Here is a 24,886-nt window from a genome sequence, read left to right on the forward strand (position 1 = left end):
GGGAGGTGTGCAGCGCCGGGTGGGGGGCCGCGGCGCTCCGCCGCTCCCTCGTCTCTCAGAGCCTCGCGCCCGCCGGCGGCCGCCACGTCTCGCGAGAGGAGGGCCGGCGGCGGGGGATGCGCGGGCCGTGCCGGCTCCGCGGGCTGCAGGGACGTATGCGCGCCCTCCGGCCCCGCCATGCGCGGCGGGAATGCCCCGCCGCGCTCGCCCGCCGGCACCCACACCGGCCGCTCGCCGGCGTCGGCGCCCGCCCCGCATGGCGGCCGAGGCGGCTTCCGCTCGCCCCCCCACAGCTGCCCGCAGAGCTCTGCGGCTGGGGGGGGGCGCCCTGTGGGATGGCGGTCACGCCGTCGCGGGGCTCCGAGGCCGGGGCAGGCCTGGGGGCCACCGTCCCCGGTGCCGGCTGTGCCCCGCCCGCTGGCCTCTCGCCTGGTCACAGCCCTGCAAAGCCCCCAGCCCCGCTTCGAGACGCCTCGGCGTGGCCTCTGTCGTACGCCGCCTAGCTGCTCCTTAACCGTGCCCGGGCGCGCGGCCCGCGTGGCGGAGTGCAGGGATGCGGTATGTGCCCGCCGGAACGCGTGGCCGCGGCGTGGCGGCGTGCGCAGGTATGGCTGCCCACCGGTACCTTGGAGGAGGAATAGGCGAGGAGAGCGAAAGCAGGGGGTCGTTGGAGTGCTTTTTTTTCCTTCCAGCCTCCAGATATTTTCTGAGTGTGCCGTAAAAATCAATAATACACCTCAGCAATCATAAAAATCACATAATAGACCTCATGTCACCAGTAAGGCCTTTTTTGTGTGTGTGTCCTGTGTTGCAACTCTTGGCCTTCCTCCTCTTAAATTGTACTGTTTCTCCAAAGGTATACACGGTTAGTTCTTTAACCATCGTTCTGCTTCCCCTTCTCTTAGTGGAGCATGCCTGGATAATCCATTAAAGCATGGAGGTTATCTGTGAGGCTGTGAGAAAGAAACCTCAGGCCTAAGTCAAATTCTTCTGCTTCCAGAGTAAGCAACTGGAATGGGATCCCCCAACAGTTTTTTGCCATATATTTTTATTGTCTTTATACTGGAAGGTGGCAGCTCAGAGAGTAGCAGGAGAGTTGGGCAACAGTTGCCAAAACAATTTTACCTTATTTAGTTGCTAAAAATCATCAAGCAAACATTCACTTAAGTTAGTCCTCTCAAGCGATGGCACCCCTTCATTTCAAAAATATTTTGGTACTTCTTTGTTCCAAATCTTTTTTTCCTAATGGAAATGTGTATTTTTCCCATCTGTCTAGCAAACTCAGAGTGCCAACATCCATTTTCTAACTTGCCACATCTCTACTTAAATTAACAACAAGTTTGGTGGCATAACCCAACAGGAGAGGACTGGAGTTATGAAACAAAGCTTGCTTTTTCTTAACAGTTACTTAGAGGAAGAAGTACTTCGATTTAAGGGACGTGTACACACTTAAGAGAGCTGAAGACACTTCAGTAGGTTGAAAAGATGGTTACACTCATCCATTCCTGTTCAAACACTGTTCTAGAACAAGAAAGAAATTATACACTTAAAAATTGTTTGAGAAATTCCTTGGTGGACTCCAAAACTCCGAAGAGTAGCAGACTAAAACAGACAGGATTCAGCAAATTTTCACAGTGTAAAGAACAAACAGAATTCTGTGAGTGAACTGGAGATTAAACCATGGTGAAACTTTTGCTTTTGTCAGGGAGCAAGGACCTGAAAAACAGTGGATGATGAAGAAGTCAAACTAAAGGATTTTGAATCAGAATTAAAAGCAAACAGCATGAGAACAGCAGATAGTGCGCAGCGAAAATCCGGCACTACATTTTGCATAAGCAGATGTAAACACTGCATGATCAACACTTGCATAGAATGTCATATGGTAAGGTGTATGGAAGTAATTTAGATTTGGAAATGTTTATTTCTGTTAGTTTCCTGTACAAATAAGTAATAACAGGAAAGAGGAGGGAGGCAGCTTGTGAGATCTCTTTCCAACGAGACCTGGACGGGCTGGAGAGCTGGGCTGAGGGGAACCTCATGCAATTCAACAAGAGCAAGTGCAAGGTCCTGCACCTGGGGAGGAACAACCCCATGCACCAGTACAGGCTGGGGGCTGAACTGCTGGAAAGCGGCTCTGTTGAGAAGGCCCTGGGAGTGCTGGTGGACAGCAAGCTGACCCTGAGCCAGCAATGTGCCCTTGTGTCCTAGAAGGCCAACAGTACCCTGGGCTGCATTAAAAACAGTGTGGCCAGCAGGTCAAGGGAGACTACCCTCCCCCTCTACTCACCCTAGTGAGACCACATTTGGAGTGCTGTGTGCAGTTTTGGGCCCCCCAGTTCAAGCAGGACAGGGGCACTCCACTCGGGCAAGTCCAGTGGAGAGCTATGAAGAAGATCAGGGGACTGGAGCACCTCCTGTATGAGGAAAGGCTGAGAGACCTGGGTTTGTTCAGCCTGGAGAAGAGAAGGCTGAAGGGGAATTTCATCAATACCTATAAAATATCTAAAGGGTGGATGTCAGGCAGATAGGACTAGGCTCTTCTCAGTGGTGCCCAATGACAGGAGAAAGGGCAATGGGCACAAATTGGAACACAGCAAGTTCCACCTGGGTATAAGGAGGAACTTCTTTCCTGTGAGGGTGCCAGAGCAGTGGAACAGGCTGCCCAGAGAGGTTGTGGCGTCTCCTTCCCTGGAGACATTCAAAACCCACCTGGACGCGGTCCCATGCCCCCTGGTCTGAGTGTCCCTGCTCAAGCAGGGGGGGGTTGGACAAGATGATCGCTTCCAACACCTACCATTCTGTGATTCTGTGTTCTCATGTTACAGTTGGTGATGATGAGGTTGTGTTATGATGAGCTATTTAAAATCAAACAGCATTCTATATGTATGGCTTGATGTGTATTGTCTACAGCTGTGAGGCCCACAGCCCATCCAATACCGGTTTCTCTTTTGTCTCTGTCTATATTATTGCAATGCAGCGCTCAAACACTGAACCTGTCCCATGACTCAGCCTCTCCAGAATCAGTGATCAGGTTGGCCTCACTCATAGTGAGGGAGGCCAGAGCACCAGTATGAGCGAAACAGGTGGGAGATTGACCACTTCAGGCTTCACAAATAGGTTCTTTCTTAGAAGAAGCAAGAGGGAACTGGGTGGGAAGAGTATGCTAATGGGAAGAAAATGGGGCACAGCAAAGCCCTAAGAGAGAAAAGTACATCATCCTAATGGAAAGACTGTAGGGGTACATGATTCCTCATGAAGGAGAACCTTATGGAAATGAAAGAAAAAGACAAGGCGTAGAGTTCATAGCAAATAAAATTTGTGACATGCATCCATCTAACGTAACATGAGATAATGCTAAATACTGACTTTTAAGAAAGCAAAGAATTGAGAATGCTACCACAGTCCTGATGACAGACAAGGAAATAGAGGACCTGAGAATAAGAAGATGGATGAGGAAAATGCAGGCCTCTCAGAACCAAAAGCATCAAGGAGGTGAAGAAATACCACAGTATGGGAATAGACAAAAATAAGAGAGAACAGACCAAGTCTTCATAAAGGTCATGGGTCTTCATGTGGCCTACGGGAAGGGTAGGAGAATCTGTAACAGTAGAGGTGAATAAAAAGCACACAAACTCCTATTAGCTGCCAAGTAAAATTCTGTTGATACTGAAAAATACACTTTGAGGACAAAAAAAAGAAAAGAATATTCACTTTAAGCTCTTAAATAATTTCTGACATACCACTACTGAAAACATTAACACAGTAGAGCCTGTGTGCCTTCAGTGAACAAACCAAAAACATAACACATTAAATAGAAGTAAGCAATGCATTACTCTAATTCTAGCTAAGATTATTAACCGCAGGATGTTAACAAATTGTTTTTTGTTACAAAGTATGGATGGAGGAGCCATGGAGGGTTTCAGTGTCCTGTCAAAGATGCAAATGTGCTACTGAAAATTCCACTTTTGGGTTTGGTAGTTTTAAAAACTTGGGAACATTAGTTTAATATTTATTTATGCATGTATAATACACACACTTACTGGAGAAAATATCAGATGCAGTTGGCTCAATGGCTTAACAATATCAAAGATACCTTTCATCACCAGACGTATCCTTTTGGCACTGGAGGGCATCAGAAGGGTCTGTGAGGATGGCTGTCAGCATTGGTTCAAGGAGTTTAATATCCATTCGAACCTCCATGTAGGAAGAACAGAACAGAATGGCTGTTCTGTTTAGGGTTTGTTTAGTCCAGTTACCAGCCTGCAGCAGTGGCCACCAAGGAAAGACTGGCTAAGAACAGGGAAAGCACAGGTCTTACAAGTGCTTGCCCAGCCTCCAACACTTTGCAGCTGTGGTATGGCTAAGCAAGCCAGAGGGGCTGTCTCTTCGCTGAACTTGTCTGTTTTCCCCCTGATGTTACGCAGCTTCCCCAGTGTCCTGTGGCAGGGACTTCCACGTGTAGGCATGGTATGAGGACATGCCTCCTTTTCCTACCTTGCACTTGCCATTTGCCAGCTTCATCAGATACTCCCTAGTGCTCATTTTGATACTCAATATGAAACACTACAGTTTTGTCCTTTAGTTCCTCTAGAGCTTAGACCTGAGTGCTATTTGGACCTGTTGCCTTGTTACTGGTCAGGCAGATCCCTCCTATTCATGCCTTGCAAAGAAGGGCTCTAGCGGAGGAACATCTCCTGCCTCTTCCACAGTGCAGGCAGATGACAAGAACTCATTTTGCCTGCCTGATAGGGCCTTATCTTCTCTGAGCGCTGTTTTTATATCTTCGTCATCCATTGGCCTTAGACTCTTGGCAGGCTTCCTGTTCCAGACATATGTAAGAGATGATTTGTTACTAATTTTAATTTTTTTTTCTGCATGTTATATTCGGGCAGTCATCTCATGCTTGTGATCTGTTTTGGTTTGGGTTTAATGTATTTGGACACAACAGAAGGTTTTCAGAGGATTACTTCTTTCTTTTAGTCTCTTGCCTTATTCCTGCTGTTTAGCTGTGCCAGCTTCTTCTCAACCTTTCTCAAGTCATTCTTGATTGGTGGTATAAATGTGCTCTGACCTTCCAAAATGATATTTTTCAGTAATCAGTGCCTGTAAGAACCTAACTCCTTTTGGTCTCCACTGCAGCTTTGTCTTTGACCAGCTTCCTCATTGTGTACTTTTTTCTGTTGAGCATAGATCTGGTGGATTTGGGGGTTTTGCATACTTTCTGTTTCTGCAGGGTAAGCTATAGTCACTTTTGCAATGCAGTTCTTCAGTGCTAAAATTTTGGAACACCTCCTGTGTGTGCACTGCTTGAACCATAATGACGGTTATTTCCCCTCTTGTATACCACCTACCTAGTTGTTCCTTGATACAGTCATTGCTAGCATCCAAAAATATTGTTTCTGCATCGTGATCCCATGTTGCATTTTGCCAGTCAGCACACAGCCTGATTTTTCTTTCTTTTCCTTTGTTTCTTCTTTTATATTTTTTCCTGCCTTCTTTTTTCCTTTCTGTTCTGTAACAAATGGAGGCACAGTTAATATTTGTATTCTACTACCGTGCTGTTTATTTTGTCCTTTATAATTATTACAGGTGCCCATCCAAATCACTGTTTAAGTAACAGTGTCGTTCTTTTCCCAGAAATCTGGATGAAGCCCTAACAAAAACCATATTGTCATGTGGCAACTTAACTGTATTTGTGTTATATTATTCCTAGCTTACAAGAAAAAAAGGTAATTGCTGCAACACTTCTGAAAGGCTGCCAGATAAATCCTGTGATTAAGACACTCAGAAATGAAACCCCTTTGCTGGCAGTCAGATGTGGTGGTGGAACAATCTGTTTCAGGGGCCTTGTTCTGACCATGCTTTTGGTGTGTCCATGTGTGTCTTCAATATTCCACTGTCCTAATGCAATACTGCCTTGGTTTTATTGACCTAGTGGTAACAAGAGTACCTCTGTAATGACTCTAGTTTTTCCCTAATACTTGAGTATTTCTAACATTCTCAATTTGAAGACTGCTATGTAAGATAGGTTTTGGATAGCTGCTTCAGATAACTTCAGTTTTTAATACTCTGTTTGCAATGTATTTACTTAGGAGGGAGGTGGAGGGTATATCTCAGGTCCCTCCAGAAATGGAAATTTTTGCAAGATGCTGTGCTCTTTTGGTAGCTGGAAGAAGGACATTTAGCACCTGCTCCCTGCCCTGAGTTTGTGAGTTTCCATGTCTAGTTTTAGGGTGCTGGTTTATCTTTAAAGTTCTGGTCGTCTTACTATCCAAGAGACTGCCTATCATCCTGTGCCTGTTATCAGTCCAGTTGAGACCAGCGAAGCCCACAGGCTCTAGAAACCATTGCCAAACCATGTCTACATGTGGCAAAGTGAGATTGAATGTGAAGACCTTATAATTATGGACTTTAATTATCACATATCATCCAGAGCACTTAACGTCTGACTCATTCCTTTTTTGCCCAGCATTTGAACAATGCAGTGCTTATGTACGTGTGTTAGGAAGAAGAAATTATTCAAAGCGGGGATGGAGTTTATTATCGTAAACTGCTGTGGTTGTAGGCAGTTACATTAAAAATAACTTGAGAACATAGATAAACATATTGAAACAATTCTGGAAATGTAAACAAACAAACAAACAGGCTTTTTGTGCAGTCCAATGTGTCTTCAAAGGAAAATGATACTGTTCATGAATTTTTTTGTTAATGTTTCTAGTTTTAGTCATTTCTACATGTCTCTGTCTCTATAGAATTTTATAGTAGATGAAGCTGCAGGATAGCACTGAGGCACCGCTGAAATGTAAAGCAGATAGCCTGAATGCTCAGTAACTGTTCAGTCCAGACCACAGAGCACAAATTTTGATTCCAAACCTTGCATGCAGATTGCAGCCAAGTAGCTCAGGACAGAGCTTGCACAGTCTCTCTCACCGGAGATCCTCCTATTTAATTTCTCTGCAAGCTAGGCACCTGTTAGGATATTCCTTCGAGACTCCTCTGCTTGAATTAAGTCAATTTTTCATGGTTCCGTTCCTTCAGGTCATCTCTTTGCTCTCTAGAACTACATGCAAGAAGCTGCTCAAACATTAAACTTCTGGAGATGGTTCTCCATATATAAATATGAAATAGCCAGAATACGTGGATGAGGAACTGCTTTACCCTTCAGGCGTGTATCTAAGTGGTTTCTGTTTCTCATTTTTCCTTTTCAAAGTGATATTATTTTGTTTGGTTACTTAATCATGTTACTTGAAGCTAAAATTACTTCCACATCTTTGTATCCCATTCATTAGCTTCTGAAATGGATGTCCTTTGGAGCAGACCTCCACTATATAAAGAAGCCTGAGGAAGTGGGTTGGCCAGCAGCCCACCAGTGCCCACAGACAATATTTCTATATTTCCAGAAGCTCAAGCCACCTAACCACATTCTACTCATGCAATTAATTTATAGTCCTTTTCTTTTACTTCTCTGTGTATTATGAGTCAGTCCATTAAATTATTTTTTTTTTTCTTTCATGTTCTATAAACTCTCATCATCAAAATTGGGTAGAAGTTACCAATCATTTATACTGCAGTCATCCTTTTGTGTTTTTCCCCTTGCCTACTTTATTTAGTGTTTAGAAAACTCTTAGGTTTTGTTCTGCCTAATTACAATATATTATTTTAGGTTGGGTTGGTTTTTTCTGAGTTTTTCTTATGGGAAACCGTCTAACTCTTCCAAGAAATATTCCAGCACTGTTTGTACTTACTGTTTAGCAACTGGTGAAGTGACAGAAGTTAAAAAAAAGTGCAGGAAACAAACTATGTGAGCAAAAATATCCTGCCAGATCAAAGAGCCTGGGAGAGGCGAGGCTGCTCAGCCTCACATCCCTGAGTACAATCGGCAGCAAGGCTGGAGACGCGTTCCCAGCAGGGAGACACACAGAGAGCACACGTACGCACCACATACGTACCTATACATGTGTCCAGACACACGATCAGAAAGACACCCAGAGCACTCACACGAACACAGGCAGCACCAAGGGCCTCATCCTGCTCCTGTCCGGCAGAGCAGGACAGAGGTCCGCAAGTGACAACATGCACCGTGAGTGAATGAGGTGGGTCCCTCTGGCAGCCGGCTCAGACCCTCAGCCTGACCAGCAGCTGCCCCTGGATGCCAGCATCGCCAGTTGCTGGCATCAGGACATACAGCCCCTGAGGCTGCAGCCCCACACCAGCCACTGCACTACACATGCATGCACGCACACACACACACACGTGCGCACACACACGCATGCGCACAGTGCCATCAGTGACAGAGTGAGGAAGGACTGTGATGAGCAGCCGTGACAGGCTGCATTGGTGGGGTGCAGGGCATGGCTGACAAGTCTACCCACCAGCCAACTACTCACCTGCCACTGGCCCTTTTTGCCCCCTTGCCCCCCACCTTCCTACTCCTGGTCCTCCTTGGATCACCTAAACCCCCTTTTCCCACCTTTGGTTCTTCCCCAAACATCCCATAATAAATCCTGTGGGATCCCAGCCTGCTCTTCCCCTGCACCCACAACGTGTCCCGCAGCCCTTAGCAGCAACCCCCCTCGGTCTGAAATTATTTGATTTTTATTTTATCAAATCAAAAATGAGTCAAATACATGATTTAAATATTGGTCAACCGTTGTACAGATGGATGATTGTTCATAACACAGTTTTCTCAAAAAAAGGAAAACAAGAAAATCCTAGTGTTCCAAGGTAAGGTAAACAATATCCAATTGTTTGTTGGATATATCTGGAAAATAATCCAGAACTAATGGAAAGTACAGAAATTACCAGGATGAGATTTTGCATTCACAGTCTCTGTAGTCCAAGTGGTGCTGACAGGTTTGTGTAGAATTATTTTACTGTTTTTTGACAATGGCTGTTCAAATGATTTTACTACCTCTCATGTTCCAAGCTGTCATGATTTGCCTGTAAAGTGTGACTACTAGCTTGAGTGTTTCTAAAGGAATTTTTCATGGTTACTGCCTGATGTTACTTGATCTCAGTCATATCTCGATGGTACTTTCTTTGGATTATATTTATATGGAATCAGCGGACTTCTTATGTGTAACACTCCAGCACTTAAACTTGCCAAGTCTTGTATGCCAACCTTATAGAAGTTAAATGAAATTGAGCTAGAGTTGAGATCTACCACTCATCAACAGAAGTTCTAACATGCATTTTAATGAGAGTGGGAACCTGAGCAGGCACTGCCAAAGAGATTCATGTATGCTACGTGTTCCTGCAATGCAAGAATTTTTCATTCCTTTCTACTACCGAATTTAAGCCAGGAAGATGGATACTAATTAATTCTAGGATGCTATTTAGGATGGTTAGAAATCTAAGCTGAATTTTGCTCCAGGCTCTTGCTGGTAGGTGCCATAAAGGCATTTGACAAAGCAGAGTAAAATAACTACTTAAAACTGGAGCAGTTCAGACTGGGGGGAAAAGTCTAATTGTTTGAATGGAAATCTTTACACCCTCCTCTGTTATGACTAACTAAATGTCTCCCATATGCCAGCAGCAGCATAAAATATTATGTATCCACTCATTATACATTTTTTCATGTTGTTTTATGAGTTTAAACAGTTTACATGTTCATGAAGTCAAGGTTATGGGAAAGGAAGATTATACTACTTCTATTGCATGTCACCAATATCCTTTCTTATCCATTTAACATTAATTCATATGCAAATACTTGGGGAGGTAAGGTGTGCAGTTTTGATGCTTACGGTGTTTGGTAGGCATCAGAGGGCAAGATCCTGGGTGACCAGTCAAGGAAGATAGACCTTTACCACATTGCTGAGGATGGCTGCACAGGGGACCCGTGTCCCAGCATGTGTACAGACTTCGCTGCACAGTGATAGCACCTAGGGGCACAGCCTTTGGGGCAATCAACTAAGCTTGCTTATAAACAGTTTTAATAATTCTCTCCTTCTTCAGAAGATTAAATGAATGTGGGAACACAAGGGAACTAAGGTGGGAGAGGAAGTTTAATAGTGGTCAAAAAGCATATTCTGACTTGAACCATTTTACAAACGGGAAAACTGAGGCATGGAAAGATGATAGCTTAAATGAAATCTACTGTATGAGTGGAGGCGGATATTTTTAACATACAATACCCTCTCAGTTTTCATTTCCACATTTTTGTTCCACCCACAGATTCATTGGGGAAATTACTAATACCAAAGGCAGTCAAATCCATTATAATCTTATAAGTAGTGGGAGCTAAAAACACAGGTTTGTAGTAATGCACTTGTTTTTCTCTTGCTTTCAGTCTTAGAATTTATCTTAGAACTACAGATTGCATTACAGATATTAGTTGTAGGTCCTTTGTGTAGCTTTTTAAGATATGTTGGCAGGATAAGTTGCTGTATAATTTATGGTATTCCTGAACAATGCTAGATATTGTGGTTAAGTGTTCTTTTTTTCTTGAGGTATTTTTATATGTGCTATTGAAGTCTTTAAATGCTTAGATAGTGACTCACCTGCATCCTTTCAAAGAGTTCATCGCTAACCTCTGAAAATCATTACACCAAAGTTTTATAAAAAAAAACGTAGCCCCATGTCTTTATACAGGGTAGAATCCAAACATTTTTCTTCTTAGCATTAAAAATGTTTTTGAACTTTTTTCCTAGGATAAGTTAAGGGTGGCCTGAATGAATGGTCCCCAGGAGAGCTGAGGAAATTTAGTGTTGATGAAAATTCACTGGGAAAGATAGCATGTACATGGTACTTCTAAGTAAACATGAATGATTCAAAGAAAAAAAAAAATCTAAATTATGTTAACTTAGCTTAATAAAAACCCTTGTTGTGGTGCAGCAGCAGTTTTAAAAGGGATAAAAACACAGTAAATTGCTATAATTGTATTTAATCTGTCACTTATCTCCATTTGAAGTCATACAGACAGTTCTGATTGATTAGTCTGCATCAAAAAAACATCAATAGACAAAGGTTTCCAATTTTATAGGAATAAAAGTACTTAGAAGTAGGGAAATGAGAGACTGAAAAGGTTGTGGTTCTTTAGAGAGGTCAAATAGAAACGGGCTTAGTAGATGTGTGCAAAATGCTGGAAGGCAATGGAAGAGAGAAAATAGGGAACTACAGTCTACCTTTCTACTAGAATGGGACAATCAATTAAGTTAAAAAGTAATGACACACCGCATAATTACCTTGTTGACACAGATGCCATAGACTCAGGAAGGTGGGAAGAAAGGACTAGCTGTTCAAATGACCGATAAAAACATCAGCAGTTTTCAGGCAGAAGAAAATTTTAAAGATCTTAATCTGTTTCTGTCAAAGTAGAAGTGAACTCTAACAAAGATTAGAAAGAATTTCTCCCCAAATCAGTGTATAAATTGCCACTCTGAATTTCCTCATGCTTGCTCTTGGCACTAGTCACTGTTAGAGACTATGTTTCCACATGATATTTGCATTATCTCTTATTATATAGTGCTTTTACTCCTAGGAAAACACCCTTATTCAGAGGCAGCTGGTGGCAACAGTGGTCATCAGGTACCTTTATAAATTCTGGAAAACAAAACTAGGGGTGCAAAATCTGGTGCAAATTCTGGTAGGAATGTTCAAAAAGAATCTACTCTTTTGATTTTCTTCTCCCTTGATGAAAGGTACATAAAACTCCAGCAAAACAGATACCGGCTTGCTCCTGCTTTGATCAGTTAACCGGTTCGTATTTTCAAAACATCCTGTAAAACATTCATTTAGACCAAGAGGGAGAACTTCTGCTGTAACTATAGCTCATTTCTATCCCACATGTCATGGTGTAAAATTGGTTTTATCCAGTTTCAAAAATAGCTATTTCAACTGTGTCAAAAAACATATGGCAAGCATCACCCCCACACATCGCAGTCTATTGTCATCACCCATTTATGTCAAGGGGAATTAATATCATAGGCACTCCTTAATCTTTCAGAATGGGCTGGAAGGAAGTGCAGTAGAAATACTTTCCTGCAGCTGTCTCTGCACATCCTCTAATTGTGAGATCTGGTTATCCTTCTCAACTAGAATGTCAAAATGCAAAACGTCTAAGTTTGTCCTTTTGCATTGTCCAGTATTTCTTGTTATCTCTATACTCTGTCAGTAAGCAGTAGCTTTTCCTCCTATCTCTTCATGGTATGATCTCTTAAAAGAATATTTTTCTTTTGTAATGGAAAAGAAAACTGATTCTTCATTACTTTTGTCCTCCCGGTTGGCCCTTAATGACAGACCTCACAGAGTTTTTCTTTGTGTGACCAGCCACCTCCCATAGCAAAGACAAACCTTGGAAAAGAATTGCCTCCGTTCTGCCACTGTCTTGTCTCATTTACAAGTGAAGTTTTGAATCCCTATCTTATTGTTTCTCCTAAAGCTATTGTTAGTATCCTTTTTTATATTTCTTGCTTTGTTTTGCTTCTGTCTTTCCTCTTGGCCTTTGTCCAGTAATACAGCTTGGGTCTTAGCAGGCTGAAAGGTATTGGATCCCAGATTATAGCTTTCAGTACTCCTTAAGGCCACTGAATTTTAAAAACTGCTTAATGATCTGTACTGTATTGAAATAAATGGAAATATATTATATACCTTGCGAGACACCCAGCTTAGCAAATTATGTAAGCATGTGTTTATCTCCTTTGCTATTCAGCAAGGCACGGAAGAGTGTATTTAGCATTAAACTTGTCCTGGTCCACTAAGGTCGAGCAGTTTGTTTAAGACCCATGCCAAACAGAGGTAGACAGCTGAAAGAAATCCCTCATTAAACATTATTTTGCAGTTTGGTACTTCGGAAAAAAGGTAAAAAATATGGAAGCTGATGGAGAGGTTTACAGTTCTGGATTGAAATATTTCACCTCTCACCGGACATGTTTAAATATTTTCACTGAGGTTATTTATTTAGTTGCTCTTTTTTTGTACGGAAATGTATATAATAGAAACTGCAAATAGAATTGAGTAATGACACTTACATTGAATATCCCTGGATTTATTTTTCTAGCAACTGAGCCAAGTTGTGAGCCACAGACAGTGAACTCTATAAAAGATTCTTTTAAGATTCATACAGGGTTTTCCTATTTGGTCTACAACACCTGCACCTCAGATGAACATATACTGTCATGTGCAGCAGAACTGTCCACCCATAGTCATTGGTGCTCGTTCTTGTATTAAATGTAAGGAAATATTCTGCATATTATTTGGGGGAAACTCTTGGTAAATGTTAAATTCTAATTACAGCCAGGTAATAACACACCACATGTCTTGTGTGAAGGGGAATATTCACCTCAGAAATACAATATTAGACAAATAATAATAAAAAAATCCTACTTCTGTTAGAACATAGATGCCACCATTACTTTGCTAATTTGACAATTATTTCTATTTAGGTAGAATATTAATGTACCAATTTTCATGTTCCAGCAGGAGAGTTTTCTTGTTTTACCAAATCAAATAGCTAGATACTCAATATGGCATTTGGAAAGCAGTGCTTGTCACTCCACTCATTCCTTGATTCTCTGTCAATAGGTTGATCAAGTGTAGACATCTCAAGCATGTGGCAACCATATACAAATAAATGGTCTTGTCACTTTATGAAAGATTACCATGGTATCTTGCTACTAAAGTGTAGGCATTATTAAATATATAGAAGACACTAGAAAGGCCTTCCCTAATAAGATTATCTGAAAACTTGTACTTAGCAGTGCTCTGTAAAAACTGCAACTTATATTTCATAATCGTTTTGCATGCATTCACATCATCTCTTCAAGCAGATTTCTGATTATATTTCTTTTTATTTTTTTTTGTAATTAAAAAACCTCAATATATAAAATTATTCCCAAAGAAAAGGGGTGACTTTTCTCAAGAGAAACCAGGGTGACTTTAAAACATTATATAATGTAATGATTTTGCCACTGAGGACAAGGAAATTAGAAAGCAACTTTACATTAAAACTGTTGTGTTAGCTGTGAATGCTTTGCATAACATAGTACTTACATTTCTGGAAAAAAAATACTCTTTTGATAAATAATGTTCCTTTGGTGGATGAATGAAGATTCCTTTAAGATAACTGACTTATAAATACAAACATGATTCACTGAGAGTTCTGCAGTACAAATTTTGTTTTTTGTTTATCCAGTTTGCACAGGAAGGAAAGGTCAGGGCCAAAGGCAGAAAGTTTAGAAATCCAGGACAAAAAGCTACAGTACATAATACTTTTTTAATTTTTGCAGCTGTTGCCATCCCTCTTTCTGTACTATCCAGATATACCAAAATTCATGGTTTTAATCTGGCTAATGTCATATTGAACATTAAACATTTCACACACACAACTGGAAGCACTCTTGATTTCTTCACCTGCATTCTGACTTGGACATGGGTCAAATTTCAGAACTATTTCTTACTAGTGAAGTCATTCTGCAGATATTGCGAAAAACACAGTACTAAGATAAAACATACATTCTGCTGGCTAATTTTTCCGTTATGCTGTAGTGAGATTGTTTCAGTTCTAACTTAATGTTTATGTTGTGCTGCCTTTTTTTAAAAAAATAAAAAAACCCTAGTTGATACAAATTAAACAACACTTAAATCCTTGACTAATTTATTATTTTAAAAAAATCAAAACCCAATGTCAAAATTTATTATCTGTCTGATTATTTTAGTCCTGACCTCTCTGCCAAATATTTAAAACTCTATTCAAATTCTTGTCAGGTTTGGAGACTTCTGCCTTGTTCTGAATCTGATTAGTGGGCCCGTAAGTCGATATCTTCATGCCAGCTTTATTTTCCTAAGATTTATTTTCTAAATATGAACTAGCATTTCTTCAAAATAGTGATTTTTTAGAAATAGCCGTAGAGGTTCACCATAACAATACACTAACTGAAATGTAATTCATAGGCACTATGGATAAATAAGGCAGATAAAACTTCAGCACTTTTGCATTAAAACTTTGCCAGAAATGCAAATTGAAAAAAACCACAATTATTTATTTATTATGCAGAAAAGTAAGGATTCTTTAGTCAAACATGAATTACTTTGACAGTTACCTTGATTTTGGCAGTACAGTATTAGAAAATTACATATGTACACATATATAGTTGCCCAAAATGTTATAAGCTGTGTGGCTATTTAGGCCTCAGTCTTTTGTTATAGTCTTAATTCCACAAAAGAAATGCTGTATTTTGGTTTTTCATGCCTGGTAAGTAAAGTTGTAACTACCTCGTACATCAAATTATTGCCAAATATTCCAGGGTGCAAACGACCTTCAGAGAACTACATCAAACAGACACTTCTTCAGTGGTGTTCTGACTTGGGAAAAGATGCAGGGAAAATTTTTTCCTGTCCCTCTCCCCATTCTTTTCCTGCCAGGACAAGGCTGTTCCTTTTTTTCCTTTGCTTCCCCTCTCTCCCTCCCCACAGTCACTAAAAAAGAGGTCTTCCTTTTGCTCCCCACCACCAGGCTTCCAAAGGCACCAGCATAAACATAACTTTTAGCAGGCACAGAGCCATTCTCTGTGTATAAATTTACTGCTTTTATTCCTCATTTGTCCTTGTGAGCAGTCAGCATTGCAGGACTAGTCCGAGCGGGCATTGCCCGAAGACAAGCAACAGAAAAGCCTCTTCCAGAGCTCCCATCTGAACTGCCTCCCAGTGCCAACATCCTGCATCCTGACTGTGCCAAAGTGTCTTCTCCTCTTCTTATGGGAACACTAGGAACTTGCCTATCCTTGGTATACAAAACAGTGGATTAGCCATTGAAGTTAAAGGTTAACTCCAAGAGCCCTTTAGTTTTGCAATCCCATTCTCTGAGGAAATTCGTTTATTTTACTGCACAGAAGCCTCAATTCACATGAAGTGAATGAGTCCATTCAGCTCAGGTGCCTTGTCTTCCCAGAGTCAGCCTGAAATTGGGGGGGGAGAGCACTTCTAGAAGGCAGTTGGTCTAGCCAAGGTCTGATCACCCCCCAGAGGGTCCTAACTCCTACTAACTATGGAGAGCAGATAAGCCAGCTAAGTTCTTAAAGTTTGTAAAATTAGGTAGCTGGCACACAAACCCAAGAGGTATGTCGGTGCTCATCAAGACTCGGGATTGCAGAGACTGTCAGGCAAGGATAGGAGCAGGCAAGTTTTTGTCCCCTGGTTTGTGAGAAGAGAGCTCACGGGAATTACACAGGATTCTACAGAATATCCAGAGTATCTGCAGATCCTGCAGAATAAAACGTTTGCCTCTGGATTCAGTGTGTCCGGTTTTCTTCTTGATTCTTTTTCTCTCTTGAAAGGAAGCAGTAGAGTTATTATAGCCCTGAGTTCCAACAGCTGAAGATGACCTAGAGAGGCAAATTTGACCAAGAAAAAAATGCAGTCGACTAAGATCATGAGAACAATAATGGGCAGGGTGGGGAGGAAGGAAAAGAGATTTTGGGAAGGTATGTAACTGTTGCTTTGGAGTAAAACAAATCAACTGCACCAATTCATGATATACGTCTGTCTAATCTGCTAATAAAACCTGTAATGGTAGACTTCCTACCGCCTCTCTCTTTCTCCTCTGGCGTTTAACAAGCTTTGATGCTCTGCCCTTGGAGAGCTCATTTGAGTAGACATTTCTATCTGCCCTACCCTTACACCACATAGTTCTCCAGCTCCTCACATGAAAGCTTCATTGTTAGTGTTTGTTCTGCCTTTTCATATCTAGACAATCTTTCACCTAGCCAGGGCAGGTGTAATGTCGGGCTTATTCCATGCCAAAAGTAGTAGATACATGTTCCTGGATCAGTCTTTACATTCTTATCCAACTTGTCAATACCAACGTAATATGTTTTTATGGAATTTTTTTTATCTGTACCACGAGTTGCAACATGTAAATGTTTGTGTCTGCAGTGAGTATATACTTTTCAAGGACATTTTTGGAAAAACAGGATAAGACTTCTTAGGAGGCTATCTCCTGGTTACACAAAAAGAGCAATTAATTTAACAGTATTACTTACACCACAATTATAATAGTTTATGTATAAGTACTATAATTTTAAAAAATATTTATTTTTATCACAGCAATATTCCATCTCCTGAAGAGATCATTCCACAGCATTTTCAGGATTAAATCATTGTTGCTCTCATTTACATCATCTTACTTTTCAAAATTTATCTTGTATTTTCTATTTGAAGCACTCAAAGGGAAGCAGGTACTTCATAGTCTCTATTCCTCCACGTGGGTGTAGAAAGGGATGGGGACTTAACAGTGGTGGGACATTATATTTGAGCTCCTGTAATGTGGACTAGCTGCTATATTCTTAGTGGTCATAAAACTGAGGAGAAAACTTACATACCTATGGCCCTTTTTTTGATTCAGTCAGTTCAGTAAAGTGGAAGAGGTAAAACAAAAGCAGACCTGAGCTTTTGTCAGAACTTTCTCAAATTCAATAGTCGTTATCAAAACATTGTGTAAATGTTATAGCTCCATAGTTCCAGGTTTTGGCTTGGACTCTGATTGCACTTGAACTGTTTCTGAATCATCAAAAGAGAAATTAATAGATGCCTAGTAAGAAATATCATTTTATGTTATTTACAGTCTAGTCTAATCTCAAGACATTTAGATAGCTATGATAAATATCCCTTTGAACTGAACCTAATCTACTCCTGAAGGATTACAGCACACTGAAGTCTATGAAAGCATTAAATACAACTGCTGTCTCAAATTTGTTAATTTTCCACATTTCTTGAGTGCTCTCAAAAGGTTTCACAAAACTTAGAGGACTACACATTGTGCATTCACATGGATATTCCACATATATTACAGGAGAGCAGCAGTTTGTTGTATATTATTGAGAGTAGATGATTAAGAAGAAGGGGACTTGCTGTCTTAGATATTAAGACACTGAATAGGACAGAGGGATTTTTATGCTTTCCAAAGCAGGCATCTATTAATAGAAATCAGAGCCTGGAATATATCCTTTAGTGTAGCCATAAGCAATTAAAAAACAGAATTAACAAATAGCCAGCAGATGTTATTTGCGTTTTAGCTTATTAATGCCAGAAGGCTATTGTTAGGGCTATGAAGTACTTCAATAACTTGCACTTTGGGAGACAGAAGATTTTCCTTTGAGTTTGAAATGTGCTGCTTTTTAAGTTTTGGTGGAAATTAGGTTAAAACATTATCATCTGCGTAGAAATCTGCTTCAGACAAAACCTGTACTTTAGTGTAGCACTCACTCTGGACTGAAATATGATTTGTATTCTTTTTTAATTTAAAATATAAATCTAACCCTCGTAAGTAATTGATAGAAAAACTGATTAACTCCAGCAGAGCAACATCAAACTAAGTGCTGTATCAGTAAAGTTAAAACCCACAGAGTGAAAGAAGTCTGCTTCTGTTTAATTTATGGAATTTCCATTCAGGTGACATAAAATTCTGTGTCAGAAGAGTTGAGATCGATTTGAGTTTGAGCAAAACATTTAAACTTGTAATTTTTATACATATTTAATTCTTTTAAAAGTGATACTTGTTATGGTGAGCAGGAATAGAATTAATTGGTGCTAAAATGTTGGCATAAGCTAAAGGACTCTGTTATACAGGAGGCTAAGCGGCTTTCTACAGAAACACTGATTTTAATAATAACATCACCAGAGGCAGTGCCATCTTTTCCACATATTCATGACCTGATAAGCGGTTTCACATTTCTTTTCACTTCTGGAGTGCTACATTTAGTTGTTTTGTACTAAAAATATTAGAAAGGGACAAGCTATTAGACATCCAAACAAACCATTTAAAAATATCTGTCAGGTAGAATTGTTAAGATTTTGTATGCATTCTGCTGTGTTTTGAACATTGGTTTAGATTTGCTGTATTGCTATGATCCAAATATGAAAAATTTACTTGAGATATCTTGATAAAATCCTATATATTTTAGCAGAGCTTAGAGTTACGTTTTCTAAGGTAACTCAGTATGAATAACTCCATGCATTTTTATATTTTATAATGCAGGAGTATCTTTTCTGTATGTCCAATTTCTATAAAGTGGATCACTGAATTTTGAGGGTTTGCTTTTTTATATTTTTCTTATGCATATCAGTATATTTATAGTATTTTTAATTTGTGTTTTGATTATCAGACACTAAAAGATTGTGATAATTGTGTGGATTTTTGCATGTCTTTGTGAAAATACCCAGTATGCTGCACAGTGATTTTCCTGTGATACAAAATGTTTAAATGTGTTTTAACACAGCATTCATAAAATATTGTGTGACTATAAGGTAATGGTAATGTAGACACCAGGAAGTGTGCACTCTTGTGTCAACTGGACATTATGCTGTGAGCCAGTAATTAAACATTTACAGAAGGAGACAAAAGAATGTACCTTAGGCTGAGATCTTTTGAAGTTGTATGCGTAGTAATATTGAGGGTACTAAACTATTCAGAAGATGTCCAATAGAGGGGGAGTTGGAAACCACACTCATATTTTGGTAGTGATATTGAAAATAAAATGGTCTTAGAGCCTTGCACCCTTGGGCGGACGGTTCCCTTCCAGTCAGTTGCCAGTGTCAACATTTCTGTACCTGTGCAACTCTCTTTGTTTTTCAAGCACCATGACTCCATTCTCACTACGTGCATATGGACAGGGCCACCCAAATACTTGTGACAGCCTTACAAACTAATGTTTGAAGCAGAAGTAGAAGCAAGTATTCTAAAAATTTGCCTGAGCAGAAGTGAGTGGGGTTTTTTATTCCTGTTGCAGTGAACCTTCCCAAGAGGATCAATCAAGTGTTAATATGAACAAGGTGGATCTGGAGAATCACATCACCTAAGGTGTGGCTGAGACTTCTGAAAATGTAAGTTTACTTGGATTATGCTGCCCTGTGTTGAACAGAATGATTCTAGTCATTTAGAGTTTGTCTCATATAATTTTACTTCCACATTAACAAGATCTTTCTTATTTGAGGATATGCAGGTTTGTACACTGGTAAATTGCTTTCAGGCTAATGTTTTTGGAGGTGCAGTGTTACCAGAATAGCAGTTTTGCATAGCACAGAATGGTGGTTCACCTTACTGGCTGGCTGGCTGCAAGCAGTTCATGTACCTCAGAGAGCCTCCAAATGTACTTCAGATATAAAGCACGAAAAAAAAGCAATATACATTTCTACATATTTAACTTAGTACAATGATAAGTGAGGCCCTGTTCATGTTTACCCTTTATTCATTACTGGAACAAACACAATTAATATAAAGATGAAGAGAGGCTGACATGCAAGTTATGATAGCAATTTCAGGTTTCATTCCTGTCTTGATCAGGCACAAAACCTCAGAATTACCCAGATGACTGTTCACTACCATTTGTTTTTCCACCTTTTCATATTTAGAAACCACTGTGTGCCTCTTCAGGGATAAAATGTTATGCAGAACCCAACTTCAAAAAGTCCCAAGGCTCCTGAAGTGCATTATTTTGTTAGGATGAAAATGTACAATTTCTTAAGCCAATCTTCCTGATACTATGAACCATCTGTCAAAATGTTCACAAAGATTGGACTCCAGCACACACATGGAGGGACCAAAAGGAAAGAGCTCTTGGAGCTTAAAGGCAGAGGGCAGGAGCTTCCAATGGATTTAGTTTGGATGTTGGCTGGACTGGGTGTGGCTGGCTGTGCAGCTGGGTATCATGATAACCTAGTTCTCCGAACAGCTGAGTATTAGGTCTACCCAGGAGCTTTCATTCTAGCATATGTGGCCATGTGAGATAGACTGTTAGGGGTGCCACAGCTGAACTATTAACAACGTGAGCCCTAGACAGCCTTTCCTGGTCATTGGCACTTTTACAACATGCCTGATAACTATTACTTAACAGTATTATGAGAGAAGACAGGTCCCTAATAGGTGAGAGACAGCAAAGGACTCATGCATAAAACACTTGCAACTTAAGGAATACATGGAAGGAAGCCAGCATGAGCAAATGATAGGTACGGGGGTTTAGCAGGTCAAAACTAAGCTTCTTGAATGATTACTACCACCCGAAAAGGATTGAAGGCTGATTATCTTGGGAAAGAGACATGGCTATCAACTGGCTGAATCAGATTAGTAATAAGCTCCCCTCCTAAGCTTTTTTTCTCAAGCTTGTGCTCAGTTTATCTTCTGAAAGGCCATTCCTTTGAGAACCAGCTCTCCTAAGTAGTGTGGACCTCAGCTCCTAGTTGAAACATTAGTGCCTGTGGGACTGCCTGAAGTCTGTGGTGCAGGCTTGGGCTATCCTTATTTTGAACTGCAGCCTGGAACATAAAGGCATGGATTTCGGAAACAGTGACTGAATATTTGTGGCCAAGATTTTGAATAATAAAAGACTAAAGCAAAAGTGTAAGCCTGCACCCAAGTAGATTATCTAGAAACCTACTAGCTGTTAGTATTCTAATTTTTGAAAATACAGGCCATAAAAGTGCCCACCTATATAATTATCTTCCCTTTTTATAAGATGCACTGATGTTCAAAACATCTGGAAATATCTATCTAGTGTCCAATGCCCTCACTTAATGCTTCTCTTTGGGACGTGGCCATATTTACACAGTGCATATATTTAACTGTATTGATTTGGGCCCATTTCCAAATTCTCTAAGTCATGGGAAACATAAACAAGAAACTAACTTTATACAAATGTGCAAGTGTTTGATGTTACACACATTCTCCAGTTATCTGTCCTCTCAATAACATTCCAGACAAAAAAAATTACTCTGACAAGTATAAGGCAATGTGTAAATTAACCTGCAAACACAGTTGCTCGTGAAATCTCATTAAAGCTGAAAAGCAGAAGGGGGAAACCTACAGGGTAAGAATACCTGCATAGTGCACTGATTCGCAGACAAGTGCTCTGCCTTTTCCATGGCATCTGAACCGTCTGTATGTTGGAATAGATGTTCTATTTTAAAACACTAAGTAAATATTAAACTTCTACACTCTCTGTCTTATTGTTTGCATTCTTTGACACTTGGCTGTAACTTGTTGCAAGTTTCTCAGATGAAGTCACATTTTAACAAGATGACAGATAGCTCCAAAGTAATACAAACAATCAAAACTCATAAAGACAGACATTTCCTAAATGTTATAGTGCTTCTCACTAAGTATACTTTTAGGGATCAGGTGATGGTAGCGTTCTTCCAACTGCATGAAGGAAAACATTGCTGCGCTATCTGGATCAGCTAAGCACAAGGAATCAGCCTTGCTCTTGCTTTATAGAAAGTGGGGAAACCTGTGTCAAGCACATGATTTTTGATGGACTGGAAGGGCCATACTGCCAAACTCACTGCTGTGGCTCTTATTCATTTTCTCTGCCAGCCACTTTCCAAAGAGACATGATAACTCTGTGAAGATTTCTTTTCTTCGAGTCTATGTACATGTTTTAGTTATGTAGCCCTCAGCTTTTGCTTTGTTGCCTGTGCAAGGTCATGATTCAAAGTCATGACCAAATAATGTTTGCTTTTTTCACTATTGGTAAGAAATGAATTATTTCAGTTAATGATTTACAAGAAGAGAAAATGTGTGAACCATGGAGGTAAACAAAACCACACTGATTGGTGGATGTCTCTGGGAATTTCATCTATGCATCCAGGACTCCCTTGAATACATACTGCATTTAAGGCACAAGATGTTGGTATTTTGTAATTATAATTGCTCCAATTTTGTGGTAGAAAGCTAATCCTAGAAACCAGAAAAAAATGTTTGAAACAGCAGATTTAGAATAAGTAGGCTTTGTTCCTAGATTTGTTGTTGTCTTTGAGGGTAACCTCAAATAATCATTCATATCAGAGCTTACAAAAGCATCCCCTGATCCTGCAAAGTCAATTAAAGATATCTAGGAACTGATTTTCCTGTGATAATTGAGGCTCCTGTGCACTTCAGTAGGAATATCAGAACTCAACATAGAAAAATTAAATGGCATGCAGCTCAAACTGAGCGTTACTGTTAAACAGAGCTTTGATTAAAAAATCACTATATTCCCCTTTCTAAATCTTACCAATATAGGCAGAGTGGTCCTAATATTGACCAGAAAAAAAAAAAATTGTCAAGCCAGTTAGTGTATTCTGAACATCTTCTAGACAACAATGTAATTAATGATAAATACCTTTAAGTGTTTGGCCACAATGGTTTTTTTGAGAGGCCACAAAAGCTGTTCACTTACAGACTGATTTATTTGAATTGCTGATAATACAATATTATAGTATGTTTATAAATTAGGTTCTCCCACCCATAATTAACTTCAGCAAAACTGAGTTCTAACCAAAGCTTTAACTACAGACTTTGTAAACACTAGGCTACTATAGATTTAGTAACTGCAGCTTGAAAACATAGCCTCTCCTGTAACACAGCAATCTGGTGTGCTATATTTTAAGAGATTCTATTTACCAGACAATGCCGATTTCTGTTACAAGAAATTGACCCAAATCAGTAATAAATTTCCCTTCTGTCCATGAATGCCATTAAAAACTTCCAGGAAAAAAAAATTGGGTTGATTTTTCTATTTGCAACAAATATTTATAAACTAGTTTCACATCTGATTGCTTTGGGATCATCAATTAGAAATACTCCTAAACTGCTCTTATTTGGAAATAAAAGAGAGAGAAATGTAACTTAATCTGCTGTTAAAGTCTCTAGTGGTGGGATTTAGCACCCCTAACTTTAGCCATCTAAATTTAAACATCAAGTTTAAATTACTTGTCTATTCTCACACTACACTAATGGGGAGAGATAAGCAGCCCCGGTGGATGATTCATACGACTTTAAGATAGAAATCTGAGATAGATGGGAAGTGCCTGCCATTAAGTCACCTAGATGATGAATTTATACAAGACATCTAACTTTCAAACAGGTAAAATCAGTTGAAAGAAATCCCAAGAAGCTACATACTCCAGAACAGGAAAACCATAGAAGAATTTGGCAGGGAATACAGGGAAATTACTGTCACCTGATTTTGAGACTATGAACTAAAGTGATAACTAAAAAACAAATCCTGAAACTACCCTTGAGAAAAGAACTATTAAGATTCTTTTCCAGCTTTCTTTAATAAATACCCTGATTTCAGTGTCTAGCAGTGAAGTGCTGGAAGGGACTGTATTGATCATAATTTTGTGATTGCTTTATGATATTTCATATATTTATTCTTAGTTTTAATTTTATGCATATTCTGTCAGTGGTTAGAGACACAATGCAGTCAGCTGCTATCAGCCATCTGCCTTGGACTTCTGGCCCACATGGAAGAGGAACCATGCTGGAAAGGGATTCAGACAAGCCTGAAGAATCCTGCACTGCCTGGAAGAGGAGCCAAGTCAGGTGTTGAAGGGTGACAGGAGTGACACCAGGGCTCAGCACTGGAACTAGAAAAAAAAGGGGATGCTGCAGTACTGCTTCAGTTCATTTCCTGACAAAAACAGTCGTAAAATTTATGAAGCTATTACCTCTGGCATGGAAGGAATGAGGATAACAATAAAAGCATCTTATCATCTGAAAATATATTAGCTTGTCTACTTCCGTATCTTCTCCATTGCTAACTTCAGAAGCATTCCAAAGAAGCTTTTGGATCTAGACAGACTCCCCATGACTTCTTCTGCTTGTTTCCTGCCTCTGGCTTTCTCTGAGATCCTGGCTTGTAATCTGCTATCCTCCCACAGTTCCTTATGGCACTGTCTTAGTGCTATCCAAAAATACATGTGTTCCATAAAGAAACCACCTATTTGCTTGGAACCGCTATCGGCATCCTGGGTCTTGCTAGGTTGTACCTTCAACTCATTAATTTCATTCCAGAACAGTTCTTTTCCAAGGTAGTGATCCAGGTTCAATGAGTCATTTGGACAGCCACTTTAACCCAAACTGTGCCAAATCACAAAGTGCAGGTAGAACTCATATCTCTGGGTAATCTGCGGTAGG

At 40.0% G+C, this 24,886-nt stretch overlaps 1 protein-coding gene across 1 annotated transcript; it reads left to right on the plus strand.

Moving 5' to 3' along the window:
• The first annotated feature begins 17 nt into the window (after positions 1-17).
• LOC135310647 (atherin-like) lies at positions 18-24,486 on the plus strand. The gene is made up of 3 exons (XM_064439298.1): positions 18-605; positions 19,722-19,815; positions 24,154-24,486. The coding sequence occupies exons 1-2, from the start codon at positions 178-180 to the stop codon at positions 19,789-19,791; spliced, it is 498 nt and encodes a 165-aa protein (XP_064295368.1). The 5' UTR covers positions 18-177; the 3' UTR covers positions 19,792-19,815; positions 24,154-24,486.
• Positions 24,487-24,886: the final 400 nt, after the last annotated feature.

Source organism: Phalacrocorax carbo, chromosome Z, assembly GCF_963921805.1.
Source record: "Phalacrocorax carbo chromosome Z, bPhaCar2.1, whole genome shotgun sequence".
Lineage (NCBI taxonomy): Eukaryota > Metazoa > Chordata > Aves > Suliformes > Phalacrocoracidae > Phalacrocorax > Phalacrocorax carbo.

Excerpts from the sequence above, each read along its gene's own strand:
- LOC135310647 (XM_064439298.1), top strand. The coding sequence starts at position 178 with ATGCGCGGCGGGAATGCCCCGCCGCGCTCGCCCGCCGGCACCCACACC. Across the intron at positions 606-19,721 it reads CGGCGTGGCGGCGTGCGCAG|TGAACCTTCCCAAGAGGATC; the intron begins GTATGGCTGCCC and ends TTCCTGTTGCAG.